Here is a 20,267-nt window from a genome sequence, read left to right on the forward strand (position 1 = left end):
AAAGTGTTTGAACGTTGCCGATTATATCGAATATCATTAAACCCCTTGAAGTGCCAATTCTGGGTCAAGCATGGTGTGATACTGGGGCACATAGTCTCAAAAAATGGTATATCCACTAATGATAGCAAGGTCAAATTGATCCTGGAGCTACCACCGCCTACCAACTACAAAGGAGTACAAAGGTTTATGGGTCATGTGGGTTATTATCGATGCTTCATCATATTCTGTGCTGAGATAGTCCGACCCTTGTATAAACTTCTCATTGTCTTTGATTAGACTGAGGAGTGTCAAGAGGCTTATGATCGTCTGAAGCAAGCCTTGGCAAAGGCACCTATTTTGTGATCCCCCAATTGGGATCTCATATTTCACGTACACATCGATGCATCAAATTTCGCTATTGGTTGCGTGCTAGCCCAACTTGGTGAGTTCAAATTGGACTATCTAGTTTGCTTTGCTAGTCGTCAGTTGAATGATGCAGAGGTGAAGATTGGCCATGGTTTACGCAATCAAGAAATATCGACATTATCTCTTGGCCGACAAATTCATATTTTTTTTAGACCATCAAGCCTTGCTATATCCAGTGAATAAACCTTGCACTACGAGTAGAATCACCTGTTGGCTATTATTGCTGTTGGAATTTGACTTTACTGATGGTAAGGAAGGGAACACAGCATGTGTTGGCTGACCACCTATCCAGAATTCCAAATGGAGAACTAGCAACAACTAGTGTCGATGATGACCTTCCTGATGCTTGTTTATTCAAGTTGGATATGGTACCTGAGTGGAGTGAAGAGATCTCAAAGTATCTAGCTTATGGTTTTCTGCCAAGACATGCCTTTGAAGAAGGATAAGATGCGGCGGCTTATCAAGCTTGCGGCACTATATCAATTGATTGCCGGAGAACTATATAGGCTAGGTAAAGACAATGTGCTCAGACGCTACATAAGAGAGGATGAATTCGTGATCATACTAAAAGAATCTCATTCAGGGATAGCAAGCGGGCATTTTGTTGGAGAACTTACAGCTCGAAAAGTGCTTCAAGCTGGACTCTGGTGGCCCACGTTATTCGGGAATGCCATAGAGTTCATCAAAAGATACGAGGAATGCCAACGTTTTGCTGTTCCTCAATAAAGAGACAAGATGCCACTAACCCCCATCATCACATAAGGCAATCATTTGAGAAATGGGGGATAGATTTTGTGGGGCCGATTAGTCCAACGGCACATCCATCCCAAGCCCGCAACATTAATTGTGTCCACGGACTATTTCACGAAGTGGGCAAAAGCCATAGCTTCAAAGAAAGTTGATGCGCGAACAACTGTAAAATTGGTATTATATGAGCAAATCATATCAAGATTCGGCTGCCCCTTAGAATTAGTGAGTGATCACAGCTCACATTTCATCAATGAGGTGATTAATCATTTGCTTGCAGGATTATTAGTAATCCATCAAAAATCATCACCTTACTACCCACAGGCCAATAGTCAAGCAAAAAGTACCAATAAGATTTTGTGTACCATCTTGACAAAAACATTGAAAGCAAATCGAACAGATTGGGAGCATAAGCTGATAGCAGCTCTTTGGGCCTACCGCGCACATCATATAAGGTAACGAAAGGATATACTCCTTTTCATCTAGCTTATGGTGTGGAAGCGGTTATGCCCATGGAATACCTAGTCCCAAGCTTAAGGATTGCTGTACAAGAGCTTCTAAGTGAGAATGCATTAGCTGAAAGGCTAATTGACTTAGAAAAACTGGATGAGACCCAGTTGATAGCATCACATGGGCTCATGGTCAAAAAGTTAAGCAGGAAACACTGGTTTGATAGAAACCTCAAGGAAAAAGAATTAAAAACAGGGGACCTTGTCCTCATGTACGGTGTGGGAAACGCCAGGAGCATGGGAGTAAACTAAAAAAATATTTTGGATCATTGACCTACGAGATGCTCTTGCAAGAGCACCTCGTAAAACAATAGAAACAACTAGCAAAAGAAAAGATCCAGTAAGCGTAAGACGAAGCTAAGGCTTGGCAAGCAAAAGCTAAAATGTAGAAAGGACTGATTCATGTCAACATGGCATCCGTAACCCTTGTGGATGAAGGGGACCTAAACATTAAGCCAGCACGACTCAAGTTGGGACTCACAATAGCTAAGGGCATTGCAACAAGTGTTACATTAATAGATACAAGATCCAGCCACAACTTAATCTCATATGATACTTGGATAGCCTTAGGGAGACCATACCTTGAACATACAGATACGCAAGTTCGTAGTGTGCACCTAACAGCCACAAAGGCCGAGGGGTATTTGTTAATATTTCCATCAGTAATAATCCCTTGGTCAGAAAGGTGTTTGTGATGCCTGTAGGTACAATGGAAGAAGAGATGATCTTAGGACGATCTTGGATCTATGCTAACAACAAGTGCAATATCCAATGGGAAGAAAGAACAGCATCATTGAGCATCGGTGAGAAGGTCATGTCCATACCATTATGGACCTCAGCGAGACCTCAGCAAATCAAGGAAAACAAGTCACTGAGGCAACACCGCAGAAAACAAAATATGCACCCACTGTGTTGAAATTGCCTACACAATACCCAACATATACAAGGGCACACATAAATGGGTGCCCAAGAATCAACTCGAGGATCAACCATAGAAAAAGGAGACAATGAGTAATAAACGTATTGAGGGGAAAGCCCAGTTCAAAATTCGGCCATTGCCAGCATCTACTAAGTGGCAGAACTTCAAGCACTTGCAAAGGTCTCATGACTGTTCAGCAATGGGTCCGAAAAGACGTACTAAGAGCACAAGGCTACTATCAAGGCAATACAACAATATGGGTACCCAAACCAAAGTCCATGGCTAAAACCACAACAGGTTCTATTACAAAGAAATGTGAGGGCTTGAAACATCAACTCCCCGGCCGAGAGAGCCAACACCACACCTGCACTTGTGTGGAGGATAAACAAAATTAAGCCAACTAAGTGGAGAATGACCCAGGCAACAACAGTACCTACTCTAAATACAGAATGGAACAAGATATGTGAAGGTACAAGCAAGGGTGTTCCAAATGGCAGCAATACACAAGCAGACATAGCAACAAAAATTTAAGTTGGGTGGAAGGAACAATAAGAAACTCCCAAATAGAATTTAAAAAATTACATCAAAAAATGCCAAAAAGTGCCAAGGAGAACCCTTGGTTTTCATGGTAAAATTAAAGGGACAAGGTAAGTAATGCATCATCATGTGCATGTGTGAGTGTTTGAGCACGAAAGATAAAAATTCAATCTTATAAACTCCATGTGAAACTGCAGGAAAATGGTTCACGCTGTGAACCACCCTACAGTCGTTCACGATGTGAACCATTTTTGGTGTTTCATGTCGTGAAAGAGTGCGAAGAAGTTCACGCCGCGAAATGGTAAGAACTACGGCAGCCAATTATAAAACGACACGTGGCTCCTTCATTAAACGTGGCCACCCTGTCCGACGGCTACACTATAAAATCGAATTTCTGTCTTATCTTCGTCACTTTGCTTTCTGTGATTTCGTGTTTTTCTTCTTCGATCGCCTTCATACAATCGTGTGCTTGCTCCCGGTCTCCTCCAACCACCTACCCAAACTCATCAAGGTGGGAGCTTAACTTTTGCTTTTTCTTTTTCTTTGCTTTCATTGTTTCTATCTTTTGTTTATGTCAATGGATCATGAAAGTCTCAAATATCTTTTCTACGTTCAAATCTGTTCATTGAATAATTAATGCCTTCCATTGCATATAAAATCCATTGAATGCATTTTCATAAATAACATGCTTCAAATAAAATGAAAAGACTCCATCCTTAAATATGCATGCACTGATTAAAATCCAAGTCTGCAGTCTCACGTCTGAGACATTCACGTCTGCAGTCTCACATCTGAGACATTCACGTCTGCAGTATCACGTCCGAGACATTCACGTCTATAGTCTCACGTCCGAGACATTCATGTCTACAGTCTCACATCCGAGACATTCACGTCTACAGTTTCACGTCCGAGACATTCACGCCTATAGTTTCACATCCAAGACATTCATGTCGTCTGAGACATTCACGTATGCAGTCTCACGTCCGAGACATTCACGTCTTTTTGTCTCACGTCTGCTCTTTCACGTTCTGACCATTCACTACTTGACACTTCAAAACCCACCCATTCACGTCATGATTAACATACTAACACTAACATTATTAACACTAACATTATTCACGTCATGATTAACATACTAACACTAACATTATTAACCCCAAAAAAAGTAACTTCCACCATTCATTGGACTGACTGTACATGATGATGCAGATGTCGGTTTTCGAATCCGAGGCACGAAAGAAACCCTCAACAACACAAGCAAGTAGTGCTATAGGGTCACCATCCAGTCAAAGACTACAGAGCGCCAACAAATTAAAGACCAACTTCTTGGGCCCTTACGCCCAGTCATTCCAGGGAACACTCATCAGGAAGGATTTCACCACACCACATGGAAAGGTAACTCTCCAATGCCACAGCAAAGAGTGCCTCCATCTATTAGAGGATGCTGAAGTCAAAGCTAAGCTCAACAAAGTCGGCCTCTGCAAAATGGTAGAGGTACTACCCCTAGGAGTTGACACGGACCTCTGCGTGCCGAATACCTAAGGACCTACGACAAGCAGACAAAAGAGGCAGGATTACAAAAGCGGATGGCACCACAGAAGAGCTGCTCATAATAGAAGAATTACTTACAGCTCCCCGCTCAGTGAAAGCCCACAGGCACACCATAGATACAATGCCAATCAAACAAATGCTAAAGAGAGATTCTTACAACTCAAGTGGGGTGGAATACGAAAACATCAGAGATGAAGCCACTGAAAAAGCATGCGGAGCAATGTCATTAATGATGCAAATAAAGCCGGTTGACAGGTAATACAACAGGGCGGGCTTGAACAGGATAGCTAAATCTTATGAGGAAAAGGAGGAGGACTGGGCGTATTATTTGCATAAGGAGATGGAGAATTATTTAAAAGCACATCAATTAAAGATCAGCAATCCTTACCTCCTAAACGCAGGTACTTAACCATGGCAAAGAGGCCTTTAAAAGAGCCAGAACCAGAGGAGAGCCTGCAGCTAGCTATCATCCCCGACCAACCTATGACGCCATTGGAAGGATAGAAGAGGGGCAGGCAGTGTTAATGGAAACGCAGGAGCTCATCAAGATAATAAAAAAGGACTGACGAAAGAAGATAGACAAGAGGATGAGAGGACTACTTGTAGACGTTCACAATAGAATCACAACAACTAGAAGAGGCAGTGGCACTGAAATTAGAACATACCAAGAGGCCCTGCAAGAAAAGCTACTAAGCCCCACTGTATAGGAACAACAACAGCAGCTCACCCCTCCAACAAGCCCCGCACGGCAACTCATCTTCAAAGACCTCTCTCCTCTCAAAAATTCACAACTAACAGATATACCAATAGAGGTAGCTGCGGAACAAGCACAAAAGGACCATGCTGTGGAAGGACCAGTAATCAAAGAAGTACCACTCGCAGCACAAGTACTGGAGGATCCAATAGAGTCTGGTAAGTGCCAACGCTTGCCAAATCCTTCCAGTCCAAACAAAAGGAGAAGGTTGGATGATAAGGAGCCACTGCCGCAACTTGAATCTTTCAAGGACATGGATTCACAGTGTTTCATCTAGGATACATTGGAAGGATTAGAGGCACTACTCCATGATCCCGTTTTACAGAAATGGGTGCTGACACTAGTACCAACTGGGAATAGGAGCAAAAGGTGTGGCGTTGCCATTTATTGACAACACACATGTTACATGACAGGAATGCCAACCTATGGAAGCAGCTAGAAATTGCCAATGCACGAATACAAAGCGTAAAAGCAAATCTGGTGGCAGCAGAAGACACTCATAAAGAAGTGATCATGAAGAGCTTAAAGACTGCAAAAAAACAAGAAACCAGATACAGTGCCTTGGCAAGCAATAATCTGGTTTTAAGTCAGACAATTGTACACAAGATCAATGAAAACACTGACTTAAACGCAAGGGTAGAGCAGGCAAAAGAGCAACTTCAAAAAGAGATCGACCACACAGAGAGCCTCACAACTATGCATGCCAGGCAAATCAAGGAGTGCCAAGATAGCGAAAAGCATAATGAAGATATGCTTCAACACCAATTAGAGCTCCTAAGAGCCCAACTAAAGGAAGAACAAGAAAGAGTGCAAAGTCTGCAACAGGAAAGAGAACAGTCTAACAAAGCACATGCAGAAAAAATCAAGGCCCTCAACCAAACCATTGTCACCAACCAAGCAGTGGCGCAAAAAGGAGTCAAGAGATCATATCACAACTGGAAGTACAATTATAGGATACACAAAGATTGGCAGCACAACGGCTAAATCAAATTACTAAGGCACAACAACGGGAAGCCACTGCTAGGAGAGCACAGGAAGCTGCAAAACAAGAAGGTTTGAGGAAATGGATGCTGAGAGAATGATCCGGGAAATAACCATCTCCAACCAACTCACTAATGCTGACATGTGCATGCAGGATATGGCTCGCCAATTAGCCGCACAAGAAAGGAGTCAATGCCCGGAGCCTACAGATGATCTACGTACCCTTCTTGAGCACATCTGAGAATTGGGATAGTTGCCAGTAACTCCTCGGGCCCCTCCTCAAACTCTAACTTTTTTTTATCTACACTGACACTCTCATTACTTCAGTATGATATCAACTTATCTGAAGATATAGGCTTAGGAGAATTAACCCTAATTAAACAAAATATTGAAAGGGATGCTGACCCAACAATCATTATGGGCATTTTGAGGGGGGACCTTATATTAACTAACCCTCAAGACATCTTCTTCTATCCCTTGCATCCTATAGTCCTCAACCTCCGTAGTTGGTGTCGTGTGTTACAAAATTCTGACATCCTGGACACAATAGTGTCGAAAAACTCGATCTATTTGTTCTAGATGGCATACCAGCGACGCTAGCCAACTACGACGTGGTGGCTAATACTTATCAATGGGTAATTAGTCATGGGTGGTTAGAAGTATACAATACTCACCAACATTTAAATCTTTGTGAGTCCACCTTATATCACCCGGTTGGTATACTTAAGCTCTATACTAATATACACAAGCATTTAGAGGCTATGCTCACTAATGTAAGCTATAATTTTAATGCCACTCACATAAATTACCCGGATATTGATATTGAAGAAATTCCTAAAATTCAAAACTTTTTTAAAGCTCATAAGCCTAGCCACCCACCCCCCAAGGGGAAGATGAGGGTCCATCTTTAGTTTCCAAAAACACTTACCCTGTATATTCTAATATCGCCAGTAGGCTTCTTCATCCTTATCCTAGCATGCCACCTACTTCATCTTCCCATGCTGGCTGTATCTACTCTTCCTTCTCTCCGCCACCTTAGTATGCATACAAGCTACATCAAATTCACCTCCATAATATCCCAAGGTTACATGCCCCCCTCCCCTCCCTTAGTGCCAAAATATTACACCCTTCATCACTTGTATTTCCTATTGGAGGAGGTTTTTCTAGCATTCTACCTTGTTTAGGTAGGTGGTTCTTATGGCTTCCTTCTTGTTATTTTCATCATTTTATGGGCAATAGGTTCTCGTTTCTATTCTTTTTTCTGAGAGAGCATGTTCTTATCGGTTACTATTTTGTGACTTATGGCTTGGACTTCAAAAATGGGTTTATGAACATTTTTAATCGTGCCATTTCTACAATCAAATGACTCTGATGTGGAAGTAGTGAGCAAGGATGTTGAAGCTTTAAATAGCAGCTCTTAAAGTGTTAAAGTAGCATGCCATTTATCTATTTCTTGCACTTGTGTCGTTTGGGGGGGGGTGCAAGCATGTTCTTGTGGATTCTCCATTTTTTGGGAGAGGGTTCTTGTGGTCTACTAGTTACTACTTTACCCTCCACAGCATTTGAGACTTGGGTGCACATTTTACAATTGAGGTTGGCATCAAAGCTTTTCTCTCTTTCTAGGCATCCATATAATGATACAATTACATCATGATACCCTTAAGCACGAAGTAGACACTTAAGCACCCATCTTTTTTGAACTTTGGAGATTGGGGTGGTCTGAGAGAAGGTAGATACGTTAAGAGAATTTTGATCAGGAAGAATTTGGCCTAGGTAGCTATTGATTTCAAGGGCAGATTCACAGTGGGGGCAATAATTTATTTTACGTTATTTTTGTTTATACTTTAAAGAAGATATTCATGTTTGATTTTAGGTCCTCTAATATGTAGAGACCAAGAGGTTATCTTGGTTGGTGTTTAAGGAGGATAAAGACTGGTCCAAGGCTCTACCTACTAGAGTAAAGGAAGAGTTGGATGCTTGGAGAGATCTTAAGAATACACGCAGACCAACTGAACGTAAGTGAAGGTGAAAATTCTATCACTACTATGTTTTAAATGATGGATTGTGGATTTTCTCTCCAAGGTGTTCAAATGATGGATGGTAGATTTGTTCTCCAAGGTGTTCAAATGTGGCTCAAAGCTTGGTTAGTAGTTTAAACACTTCAAATGAATTTTTAATATTAATGTAAGTTTAAAAGCTTATAGTTTCGGGCTTGTGAAAGGTTGATCTAAATGAAGTCAGTTAGTACCCACCATAATTGAAAAGAACATACATGCTCAAGTACATCCCAACAATGAGAATTGAGCATGTCACCTCACCTTATGTCGCCCACTTTTTTTTTGCAAGGATGTTTGTTTCTTCAATACACCCCTTAGGTGGGGTGAGAGGGAGGGGTTGGCTCAATTTGAACCCATGTCACCCATGAACACCATCTTCTTTAAGAGTGATACTTACATGATTAGAGTGCTATAGCTTATAGTAAAGATTTTAAAATAAGCTTTTCTTTGAACATTCTTCATATCACCTAGTAGTTTTTTCAAGCAATATATATCTTGATGGTGGACCTTTTGAGGAAAACTTATTTTACAACCTTTACCCTAAGTTATAGTGCTCTAATTTTGCAACCTTTACTCTAAGCTATAATGCTCTAATTACGTAAGTATCACTCTCTAAAAAAGATTATGGGTCACTTTTTTTTTGCAAAGATGTTTGTTTCTTTAATTTCACCCCTTAGGTGGGGGTGAGAGGGAGGGGGTGGCTCAGTTTGAACCCATGTTGCCCATGAACACCATCTTCTTTAATTAAGAGTAAAACTTACATGATTAGAGTGTTATAGCTTACAGTAAAGATTGTAAAATAAGTTTTTCTTTGAACATTCTTCATATCACCATCTTCTTTAAGAGTGATACTTACATGATTAGAGTGCTATAGCTTACAATAAAGATTGTAAAATAAGTTTTTCTTTGAACATTCATCATATCACCTAGTAGCTTTATCGAGCAATATATATCTTGATGGTGGACCATTCAAGGAAAACTTATTTTGTAATCTTTACTCTAAGCTATAGCGCTCTAATTTTGCAACCTTTACTCTAAGCTATAATGCTCTAATCGCGTAAGTATCACTCTCTAAAAAGATGGTGGGCCACATAGGCTGAAGTGACAAGCTCAACTTTCATTATGGGAATAGTGTGTTCTTTTCAATCCTGGTGGGTATTAACTAACTTCTAAGGGAGATCGGCATTTTCACAAGCTAAAGAGTGTAAGCTTTTAAAACAATTAAAGTGAAAATTCATTCGAAGATGTATTGAAAAGGCCTCCACTTTCTTCTTCTCAAAAGTTTAATGATATGTTTAAAGAATGATACTTATGTGAGTAGAGTGCTATGGCTTAGAGTAAAGGATGTAAAATAAGTTTTTCTCTAAAGGGATGCTCTTTCTAGAGTGTTCTTAGGGTTTCACTATCCACCACGCTTGAAAATAACATGCATGAACAAGTGCATTTGAACAATGAGAGTTAAGCTTGTCACCTCCGCCTACTATGAGGTCCATCATCTGTGCTTAAAGTGAAATTTATGTGGTCGAGATTGCTAGAGCTCAAAGATAGATGTGAAACTTATGTGATTAGAATGATTAAAGGTTGTAAAATAAGTTTTGCTAAGGTTGTAAACTTATATGATTAGAGGCAAGCTTCGAAATGCCGTTGCCGTTGCTCTCTCTAAAATTTTCTAAGGTTTCTGACTGTAAAGCTGGGGGATTGTGGGGGAGCATGAGGAGAGAACATGGTGGGGTGACAAGGGGGGTGATCTAAGCAAATGGTGGGGGAGAGAACATGGTGGGGTGACAAGGGGGGTGATCTAAGCAAATGATTTCTTAATTACATCAAATCAACTAGTTCATATAGCATTGAAAATACATAACATAAGGTTTTAAGGCATCACTACCACTATTTAATATTAAGACATTTGGACAGTTGGAAAGAGCACGTGGAGACGTAGTTGTTCAAACTTCAATTCTAAGGGGATTCATCGTTCATAGCCACATTTCTTCTCCCTCTTCTTTTCCATCGCCATAGCCAGGATGCCTGAAGCTGCAGAACGCAAGCGAGTGGTGGTGGTGGGTGGGGGCAGCGCCGGGGCCTTCTCTGCCAAGCTTCTCGAGGATCACACCGACGTTATCCTCGTTGATCCGTACGTCACATTTTTCGTTTGATCGTATGATCTGTTGCAGAAAGCACTTGCGAATTTTTAAAAAACAGTCATTTGTTGCCAAAATCAGCAGAAAGTCAGTCAGCTTTGCTGATTGATCAGTCATTAATCCTTGAAATTCAGTCTTCTGTGCAGAAAAATCGAGTTATCTGTGGCGTTTCGTTGGTTTTGTCAATGTAGAAACCCTAAACAAGTTGTCATTTGTGTGTCGCAAAGCCCTTATCTGTGTTCAAAACCCCGGAAATTTGTCTCCTGTTGCAGCAAACCGTAAAACATGCTTTTTCTGCGTCCGTCTTCCTTTGCTTTTGCATGTTTATGCAGCTTTTCTCCTGTCCTTGTAGGCTCCATTTGTAAGCAAGAATGCTCTGTCATGCTAACGACAGTCATTCAATGCTTAATGCAAGATTAAACGCACGAGTCCCTTTGGACTAGTAAGGACACTTTCCAAATCATTGCATGTATCTTTTAAAAGCTTTTACAATATAATCATTTTGAAATGTTTATTTATCCTTTTCATCTTTTTCGAACTTCATTGCTTTGATTTTGGTAATATTTTCAATTTTTGGGTTTCTTTTTGTTCTCTTCATTAATGGGATTTGTAATGAATTATTATATCAATTCCACTAATATGCCAAACAAAAGTGTAAATGTATGTAATTGCCATCTAACTAGCAAGTTTGCGTGTATTTGTATAATGCCAAGATATGTTTTTGTATGTATGCGTCTCATTTGTGTTTGTATCCTATGAAGATGTATGTGTGAGATCTGCCCATTTGAAACGAGTATTTGTATAATGTATATATCTATGTATGTATGTGTGTGCGCTCAATGGGCATGTGTGCTGCGTGTGTGCGTGCATACGGGCATGCATTTATGCTTGTATCATGTATGTACGTATGTTTATCATACACTCATTAGGGGAACACTTGTGTTTATGCTTGTATTATGTATGTACGTATGTTTATCATACACTCATTAGGGGAACACTTGTGTTTCTGTAAGCAGAAAAGATCATTTGGAGATTCCATACGCCCAGTTAAGATGCACTGTGCAGCCCGATTTTGCTGAGCGATCCCTCGTCCTCCATTCTGATTATCTAAAGAAAGCAAGACACATCATAGGATTTGCCGAAAGTGCTTCCATCACAGAGGTGGTAACTAGCACTGGTGAAATTTTACCTTATGATTTCTTGGTCATTGCAACAGGCTCCGTCCATAGAGGCCCTTCGACAAGAGCAGACCGCATCAAAGAGTTCCAATCTGGTAATGGCCTTGGCCACTCAGAAGTTTTAAACACATGCTATGCGATAACTCATTGTCTGTAGTAGTTTCCTCATGTTGTCGCGGTGTTTCCGTCCTTCTCAAATGGTAATAGAACACAAAAAGCTTAAAGAAGCAAGGAGTGCCCTCATTATTGGAGGGGGTCCAGTGGGTGTGGAACTTGCTGGGGAGATCGTTGTGGACTTTCCAGACACGAAAGTTGTTCTTGCCCATGGTGGCAGCAGGCTGATTGAGTTTTTAGGACCTAAAGCTTCCAAGAAAACTCTTGGATGGCTCACAAAGAAGAACGTGGAGGTCCGGCTCAACCAGAGGGTTAAACTGGACAGTGTCTCGGGCTCGTTGAAGGTGTACACCACCACCAGCGGAGAAACTATTGAAGCTGATTGCCATTTTATGTGTGTGGGAAAGAAGATTAGCTCCTCATGGATGCAATCAACTATCTTGATGGAAGATGTAGATGAGAATGGGCGCTTGAAGGTGGATGAATTTCTTCGAGTTGTGGGCCATTCCAACATTTTTGCTGTGGGCGACATCACGGCAATCAAGGTTTTCATGTTTTCAAATTCCTTTGAAATGCTTGCAGCACCTTACCTTGAATGTTGCTTGTCTCTACGCTGCTGGTCTCTTTCTTCAGCATATTATGCAACCATGCTATCAACTATGTGGCTCTCATATACATGTTTGCTTTCTTCTAATCTAACAGGAAATTAAACAAGGTTTTCTGGCACAAAAACAAGCCCAGGTTCTTGCAGACAACATAAAACGGTTGATCGAAGACCCTGATAGCAAGCTTAATGTTTACAAGCCTTTGGCCACACCTATGGGCATTGTCTCCCTGGGCCGGCACGTTGCAGTTGCACAATTACCCTTTGGTACTATCCTGGGTTGGCTTCCCGGTATGTTGAAAAGCAAAGACCTTTTCATTGGGAAAACGAGGAAAAGCCTTGGCTTAAAGGCTTAAATGTACCTTGTCTGTGGTTTTGCTGTGTGTGAGACTATTGTGCCAGTTATTTATTTTATTGATTCTTGCTAGTTTGACATCATAAGGAGCTGGTTGTAGTGTTTTTACAACTCACCAAGATATAGGCTTCCATCACATTGATTTCAATTTATTTACCGAACTGAATTTTCTATATCATGAAGGAATTTATCCCCGTTTTTGTATCATGTAATTCTCTGCCCATTCAAAGGTACAATGGATTTGTGATGGTATTTAGCAAGAAACATTTAGGTTGTAAACACATCTATTCGGCTGTCCCTCTGGACAGCATGGTGCAATAGCCACTCGGGCTCTTGGTTCGAACTGTTGCCCTCTTCTGGGAAGTGTGGTGCAATAGCCACGTGGGCAAGGGCCTGCCAGAGCAAGGGTTTTAAATTGCTCACCCCCATGCTATCGTTACTGCGCAGGTATTGCTTTGACAGAAGGATTAAGGTGGGACTTATGAAGGTTGGCAAAGCTTTCACCAAGCTACCGGTAGGCTATGAGGTGTGAAAGTCTAGCTATGCTACAAGGCAAACCACTCGCCACGCCTGTAGTAGGTAAGTACTTACTTTCCTTGTTACTTGGGGCCAATGTTTCCCACTACCCTAAGGAGTCTGGCATTGATTGAACACGAGTAATGGTAGCAAGAGACAATGGGTAGAAAGGGCACCCTGGTTCTCTTGGTCAGGTCTTAAGTTTTATGGTTCTCTTTTCCAAAGATCTGCACTTGTATGATATCGGTTGACACACGTTTCCCAACTGTTTGATTTCTACCACATAGTACTAAGTAAACATCATCTTGGAGGTTAAACTGTAGGCCAAACTTAAGAGTTGCCCTATTGTGACAAGAAGCATCTCATGTCACACCAACCGTCCCCTTGAGTTGAGTAAATTTGGTAGGTGGAGAATATTACGCTGTGAATAAATTGTGACATGGTGAAGTGAGTGACAGTGGTAGGATGAGTAAAAGTGGTAGAGTGAGCAAAAGTGAATATGGAACATGTATTCCATCACTACTAAATTATCATCCCCATGAATGATCATTTAAAAAGGAACGATAAACCAAGTTTACAACAACACAAGAAAAGATGCAACTCCCAAGCATAGCATTGACAGAGGTACAGCAAAGAAATTACCTTCAAAAACAAAAAGAAGTGCGTGAAGAGGAGAGTATGTTAGATGGTGAGAACAGTCCAAAGTACACATGCATCTTTGGATAAATTCAAATCAGCTTTTATGGAAAGGGAACGAACAAAGGTCTAGGGGAGCATGTGCGTGCGTGTGAGGGGGGGCTATCATAAGTCTGAGAAAACTAAATGAAAGACCTATATTATAAAGAAAAGTAAATGAAATCTCGAAGATACATAACATGTGTAATGTTTCGAATCTAAATCCTCTACACTTTTGTTAGGGAGTGGGCCTCAATTCACACCACGTTGACTTACCTAATAAAATAGTTTTTTTTTTAGGTACTCAAGCTAATTTTTGCCCATTCAAAATGAAATTAACAGTAAGTCTTGCCCATTGCATCAATTAAAAATAGCATGTTATGGAAAAGGGAAAACCCCGTCTCAAACTAATGAAAGTGCTAAAAAGTGAATGGCCCCAAGAGCAAAGTTCCTCCATAGAAACACATGAAATTGAGGGGAGATGACAAGGCGAAGCCATTCTACCTAAGAGGCACAAAGATCGCTTATTTGAAGGAGGTGTCCCAACATACGCATGGTGGATGGAATTAGTCTTATAGAGGAGACTCTCAATAGAGCAGGGACTTAGTAAGTTCTTTGTTTCTCTCCCGATTCATCTCGTTCAGGGCTATTAGAAAACATACCAGGCAAGAGCCTTGATTGGTTTGTGCTATGGTCCTCGCCCTCTAGTCGAAGTGCTGAAAGCATGGATTAGCAACAACTAGGGGACTCGTGGACTAGTTGTGGAACACACCCAAACCTTCCAAATAATTATTTTTGCTTCCGTTTCAAAGAGGAAGGCATGGCAATTAGCACCCAATGTTAACCATTGCGTAGCTTAACTTGGTTTCACTTGCCCAACCCTATTGTAAGGTGTTTTGTCATGTTCCTTATCTTTTGTAAGATGGCACTCGAGCATATAAAGTGGCCTTAGCTTGTGCCTAATATCAAATAGGGAAAGTCTTAGGACTTTGTGTACATATTGCTTAAGAGAGGCTGGCCCATTTTTAAGTTTGGCTAGTCTAGTATGAAAACTAATCACTTGTATATAAGTCATTTTTGACAATAAGCAATACACAATCATTCCCTTATAATATAATACTTATGATTCTCTATTCTTGATTGCATGTATGCTAGTGGATCTTGCTTGCTTGTCGATGAATGCATTCTAGAAAGGTTGGTTTGTAGGTTTTCCTCTTCCATTAGCTTCGTTTTCTTCCCTCACCTTTGTGAGAGAGAACCACCACAAAGACGGATCTTGAATTGCCTCCATCTAGGCGAAGAGAGCTCTCCCTTCACCCCATTAGTAAGGAGTATTCCAGCACAATGAAGTGCAGACATGATGGACGAGCTAGCGCACCCACATTGGGAAGTTGCAATTGCGGCTCTAAGGCAAGGCCCAATGACACATGCTTCATCAAGGCTAACGTAAGCTCTTGACTTGAACATATTTGGCACCTACGCGAGACTAGCCTAGGACTGAGCTCTATCTATCTATCCATTCCAAGCTATTGGGATCACCCAATATTGCTCGATGTTGATTAGGAGGTCACACTCTGAAAAAACATATGGTTTTGGAGTCTTTGTGTAATGTGGTGGTGGCCATGGGTTCATGGGCATGTTCATATGTTGGGCTTGGGGCCCTAGGCTTATGGGCATGGACATAATAATTTAGGTGTGAAATGGGCCAAGGTATATAAGACAATGGTCAACATTGCTCTAATCTTTGCCATTGGAACTTCCTACTAAGCAATGGTCCATTTCATCCATTCTTGGACTATTTGGTGATTCTTCGAGCAAGGTGAAGAAGGGGAAATACCAGTAATTTGTGCTTCACAAATCTTCAACATAGAGCTTCATTCTTCAACATCCTCAAGCATTCAAGCTACCGGAAGGCTATTGGTGGTGAGTGGCTATTGCCATTAACTCATGATTTGATGAATTTCTTTAAGATTTGGAAAAAGACTTCGGGTTTGTGATTTGAAAACCCTAATCACTTAATAGTGGCTAATCCTACATGAAATTAGTATTGCCTAATCATCATTAGACTCACTAATGATGCCATTATACAAACTAATGCTTCACATAAGCCATTAAGCAAACCCTAACTCTCAATATTGGAAGTTTGAACAATTTGCAAGTAATTTCCATGCAATGGTGATTACCATGGCTTCTCATATGCAATTAGAAGTCCTACATGCTTGAAGATCATTGAAATTTGATGGTATGTTGATGGTTGATTGCTTTTTGGATGCTATGGACATATGTGACATATTCTTGGTGTGATTCAAGGTTGCAATTGGCATTCTCCATCATCACTTGTTGGTACTTTTTGGTAGTTGCTTTATGTTGTTGGATGTGATGGGATATGAAGAAGGACATAAAGCATGAGTGAATGCTATCGTAAAATGATGAAATGATAAGCATAAGTCATGCTTAAAATCGAATTGTAAGTGATCTCAATCATCTATTTGAGATTCGATCACTCTCCACATCACATTGTATTACACTTCTTATTTCTAGCCCACTAGTGATGCACTGTGAGGGTACTCCAGTATATGGAGGAGAGATCAGGGGGAGCATGGCTTGAACTCATTGTGCCGTGAGTGCCGTGGTAAAGCGTTACGGTGAGGGATTAGGTATTTGGCAATGAAGACTTGTCCTAAATCCTTGCTCTTGGATTTTAAACTTAAGTACGGGGGTTGAAAGAGCTTGGCCTAGAGATCACAAAGCTTCAACACGCATCATCGACATAATTATCAACACAAAATTGATATGAAGTACATTGGCAATGGGCAATGAAATGGTATAAACAATGGACTTGGATGCAAAGTGAAACAAATTGCAATTTCTTGTGTTTAGCAAAGTCTATGCATACTGCCTATGCTTGGGCATTATTTGTGATCACATTTTGGATTGAGTTTCGATAGCAATTGCTTAAAGGTCATGCCGAAATTTCTAAAATTCCCCTGCATACCTGCAACCTAAACCCTAAATTCAGTCATAACGGTTTTTAGGTCTTGCCTAGGACTTTATACCCTCTTGTAATACTCCATAAGTACTTCGCACATCAAGCCACTGGTGGATATAGGAAAACGACAAAGGATTGAAGAGACACCAAGCCCCACTAAAAGGCAACGTCTGGATGATGCAGAGGGGATTCCAAAGATGTCTTTTCTCCATAACATTGATTACGACAAACTCTTTCATGAAATTATGGAAGGCCTGGAAGGAATCTTACAATTTCCACACTTTCGACTGGAAGGATCAGCAGCAACAAGTGCTTCTCTTTGAGAACAAGAGCTGAGAGTATGGTGATGCCATCTTCTTACAACTTATATGCTTTATGACAGAAATGCAACGCTATGGATGCAGGTCCAGAATGCTCCCAATCAAGTTGAAACACTTCAAGAGCTCTAACAGCAGCAGAAGCAATACACAGAGATGTAATCCTAAAAATATTAAAGGCTGCCAAGGAGCAGGAAGTGAGATACCAAACAGTTGAAAACAATAAACTTGTTCTTAGTCAAACCTTAGTGCAAAAAATCAAGGAAAATATAGACTTAAAAGTGCAGCTGGAACAGGCAAAGGGACAAATTAGACCTATTTTTTCCATATGATATTCTTGAAACACCAGCCAATTACGACGTTGTAGCTCGCAGTTACCAGTGGATCATAAGCCATGGGTGGTTAGAAGTATATAATACTCACCAACATTTAAATCTTTGTGAGTCTACATTATATCATCCTTTTGGTATTCTTAAACTATATCCGAATATCCACAAACATCTAGAAGCCATGTTGACCACCATACTTTACAATTTTGATAAAATACAAATTGAGTATCCTAACATATCTCTGGAGGATATCACTGAGCTACAAGAATTTATGAAGCTCCACAAACCCAGCTACCCACCCCCTAGTTCCTCCACAGAGGGTGAAGAAGAAACATCAAGTTCATCACCTAATCCTACTTACACTGTATATTCAAATGTTGCAAGTAAATTGCTTAATCCATACCCAAGTGTTCCACCTACTGACAAATCTCAGGCCGACTATATATTTTCTAGACTTCTTTCTCAACCTTTAGAGTTTCCCACTAACACTCTCTCCCATGAGGAGTTTCTGGCACCCAACCCGTCTCCACCACGGCCAACTCAAGAGGTTAGTCACACTCTACCACCACAAGATCCTCTTGATCCATTTACTAATGATTCTATTCTTAAGTCTTTATGTCTGCTATAGAGTACGAGGGTTTAATAAGAGCTGGGAATCCTCTACTCAAGCCAAAGTTAATGTTCAAAGTGTTAATGATGCAAATAACACCTTTTGAACCTACTCGGTGGATTCTGCCAGAAGCCTATTCATATGTTACTCCAACAAAGTAGTTGTATGTACCATACCCTCTCCGAGCACCAAAACCAAAATAGAAGAGTTATTGCCTTTGGCTGGAGAGGGGACGTTATGGTAAAATGTGGCACGACATACAAAGCTGGAAAACCCACAATTGGCAGATCTACTGGAAATCAGAATTGTTACATTCATGATCAATTACTACTTCCCCGTAGGTGGAGAAAGGCTAATCCAGTCCACAAAGGAGGGGGTTATACAACCATTATCATATATGATGCCAACCCCAAACTAGAAGATTTCGGTATACAGCCGGATTGGAGGAAAGAGTACCTTACCATTCCAGAATATAGCCATCAATATATGTGTGCACCACCAACACAAAGAGTGGATCTTTTGTACATGCCACTGAAAAGAAGGTGAACACCATTGGAGTTTCAAGAGGCAAAGCAAAGAGATTCACATGTCTGCTACAACTTCCCTATATTCTTGCCAGCAACATTTACATATATAGGAGAGCAAAGAAAGACATTGTTGACTTGGATACATGCATGGTGCTGCATTCCGGACCCGACAATTGTCGCTAATGTTCGATTCCTGAAACTGATCGTGGTCCTCATGGATCAACCTTAAGAAAGATATGATGGATATGGTGCTGATCAGCTGCAATTCGACATGAATCAAGGACCTAGTGATAGAGGCATGATGTTATAATATCATCGCCTAAGGTATCTACCCGCATACATGCATGTCACATTCGAGGATATGGTTGACACTGGGTTCTAGAGATCACAAGCTGTATTCAGAAGAACCCCAAAAAGCTTCAGTCATACCGGAACTTCTATCGTCATGAGTTCGGCGACCAGGTCTTTAGACCTCAATTAATAGGTTCTGATGAGGACAGAACCTACATCAGGGTAGGGGGATGCTAATCCCATTTTGGATTAACAAATATTCTTCTCCATTTGAGGACATTAATAAGTGTCATGCAAAGGCACTATTAAAGTTATACATTATGAGATATTGGCCACCCAAGGCCTTGGTTAATTAACTTTTGGGTGCCCAAGTGTGAATAAGGGCCAATTGTATATAAGGCATTTTCTCATAATGAATGGACATGATCCCCCTTTGTGCTATGAGAGTTCTTTCTTTTGTATTAAGAGAGAGATTGAGAGCGAGTACTCTAGCACACGTGCCTTCTCTATACTTGTATGTTTATATGCTTGTATTATGGAGGAGTGAGAGAGAGTGATTGCCTTGTGTTGTGGTGTGAGTGACTCTATGGTGACAGCGTGGAGGTGGAGCTTGGAGGATTGGAGCTTCTCAAGTGAGCTTGAAGACCTCAAGGGACACGAGCTTGAAGCACTGGTAAGTGCCCTACGACAGTTGTGTTCTATTTCTCTTTCCAAAAGTGAATGCATTGAGTTCCTTCTTGGAGGTGTGGTAGCCCATAACACCTCTTCAAGTTTGTTTTGGTCTTCTTTGATGATATCTTGGTGTATAGCAAAAGTGAAGAGTAGCATTTGGTTCATGTTCGCAAGGTTTTTGATGCACTTTGCCAACCAATTGTATTCAAAGGAGAGTAAATGTACTTTCATGGCAAATAGAATTGAGTTTCTTGGTCACATTGTGGGTGAAAATGGCATTAGAGTGGACCCAAGCAAGGTGGAATGTGTGAATTGGCCTATACCTAGGGATTCTTAAGGCTTTCTTCATTCTACCGAAGGTTCATTGTGAGAAGTATGATGTGAGTCTCAAGTACTTTCTTTCTCAACCAAATCTCTCACTAAAGCAAAGGTGATGGTTGGAAACCCTTTAAAATGATGATTTTGAAATTACTTATACAAAGGGGAAGGATA

General features: G+C 40.8%; 1 protein-coding gene across 1 annotated transcript; it reads left to right on the plus strand.

The window, feature by feature from the left end:
• Positions 1 to 10,394: 10,394 nt before the first annotated feature.
• Positions 10,395 to 13,053, plus strand: LOC147624829 (uncharacterized). The gene is made up of 4 exons (XM_086818054.1): positions 10,395 to 10,591; positions 11,615 to 11,871; positions 11,984 to 12,435; positions 12,593 to 13,053. Exons 1-4 carry the CDS (start codon positions 10,482 to 10,484, stop codon positions 12,848 to 12,850), a joined length of 1,077 nt encoding a protein of 358 aa, XP_086674180.1. The 5' UTR covers positions 10,395 to 10,481; the 3' UTR covers positions 12,851 to 13,053.
• Positions 13,054 to 20,267: the final 7,214 nt, after the last annotated feature.

This window comes from Cibotium barometz, chromosome 24, assembly GCF_041138505.1.
Source record: "Cibotium barometz isolate CiBa-2024 chromosome 24, ASM4113850v1, whole genome shotgun sequence".
Classification (NCBI taxonomy): domain Eukaryota; kingdom Viridiplantae; phylum Streptophyta; class Polypodiopsida; order Cyatheales; family Cibotiaceae; genus Cibotium; species Cibotium barometz.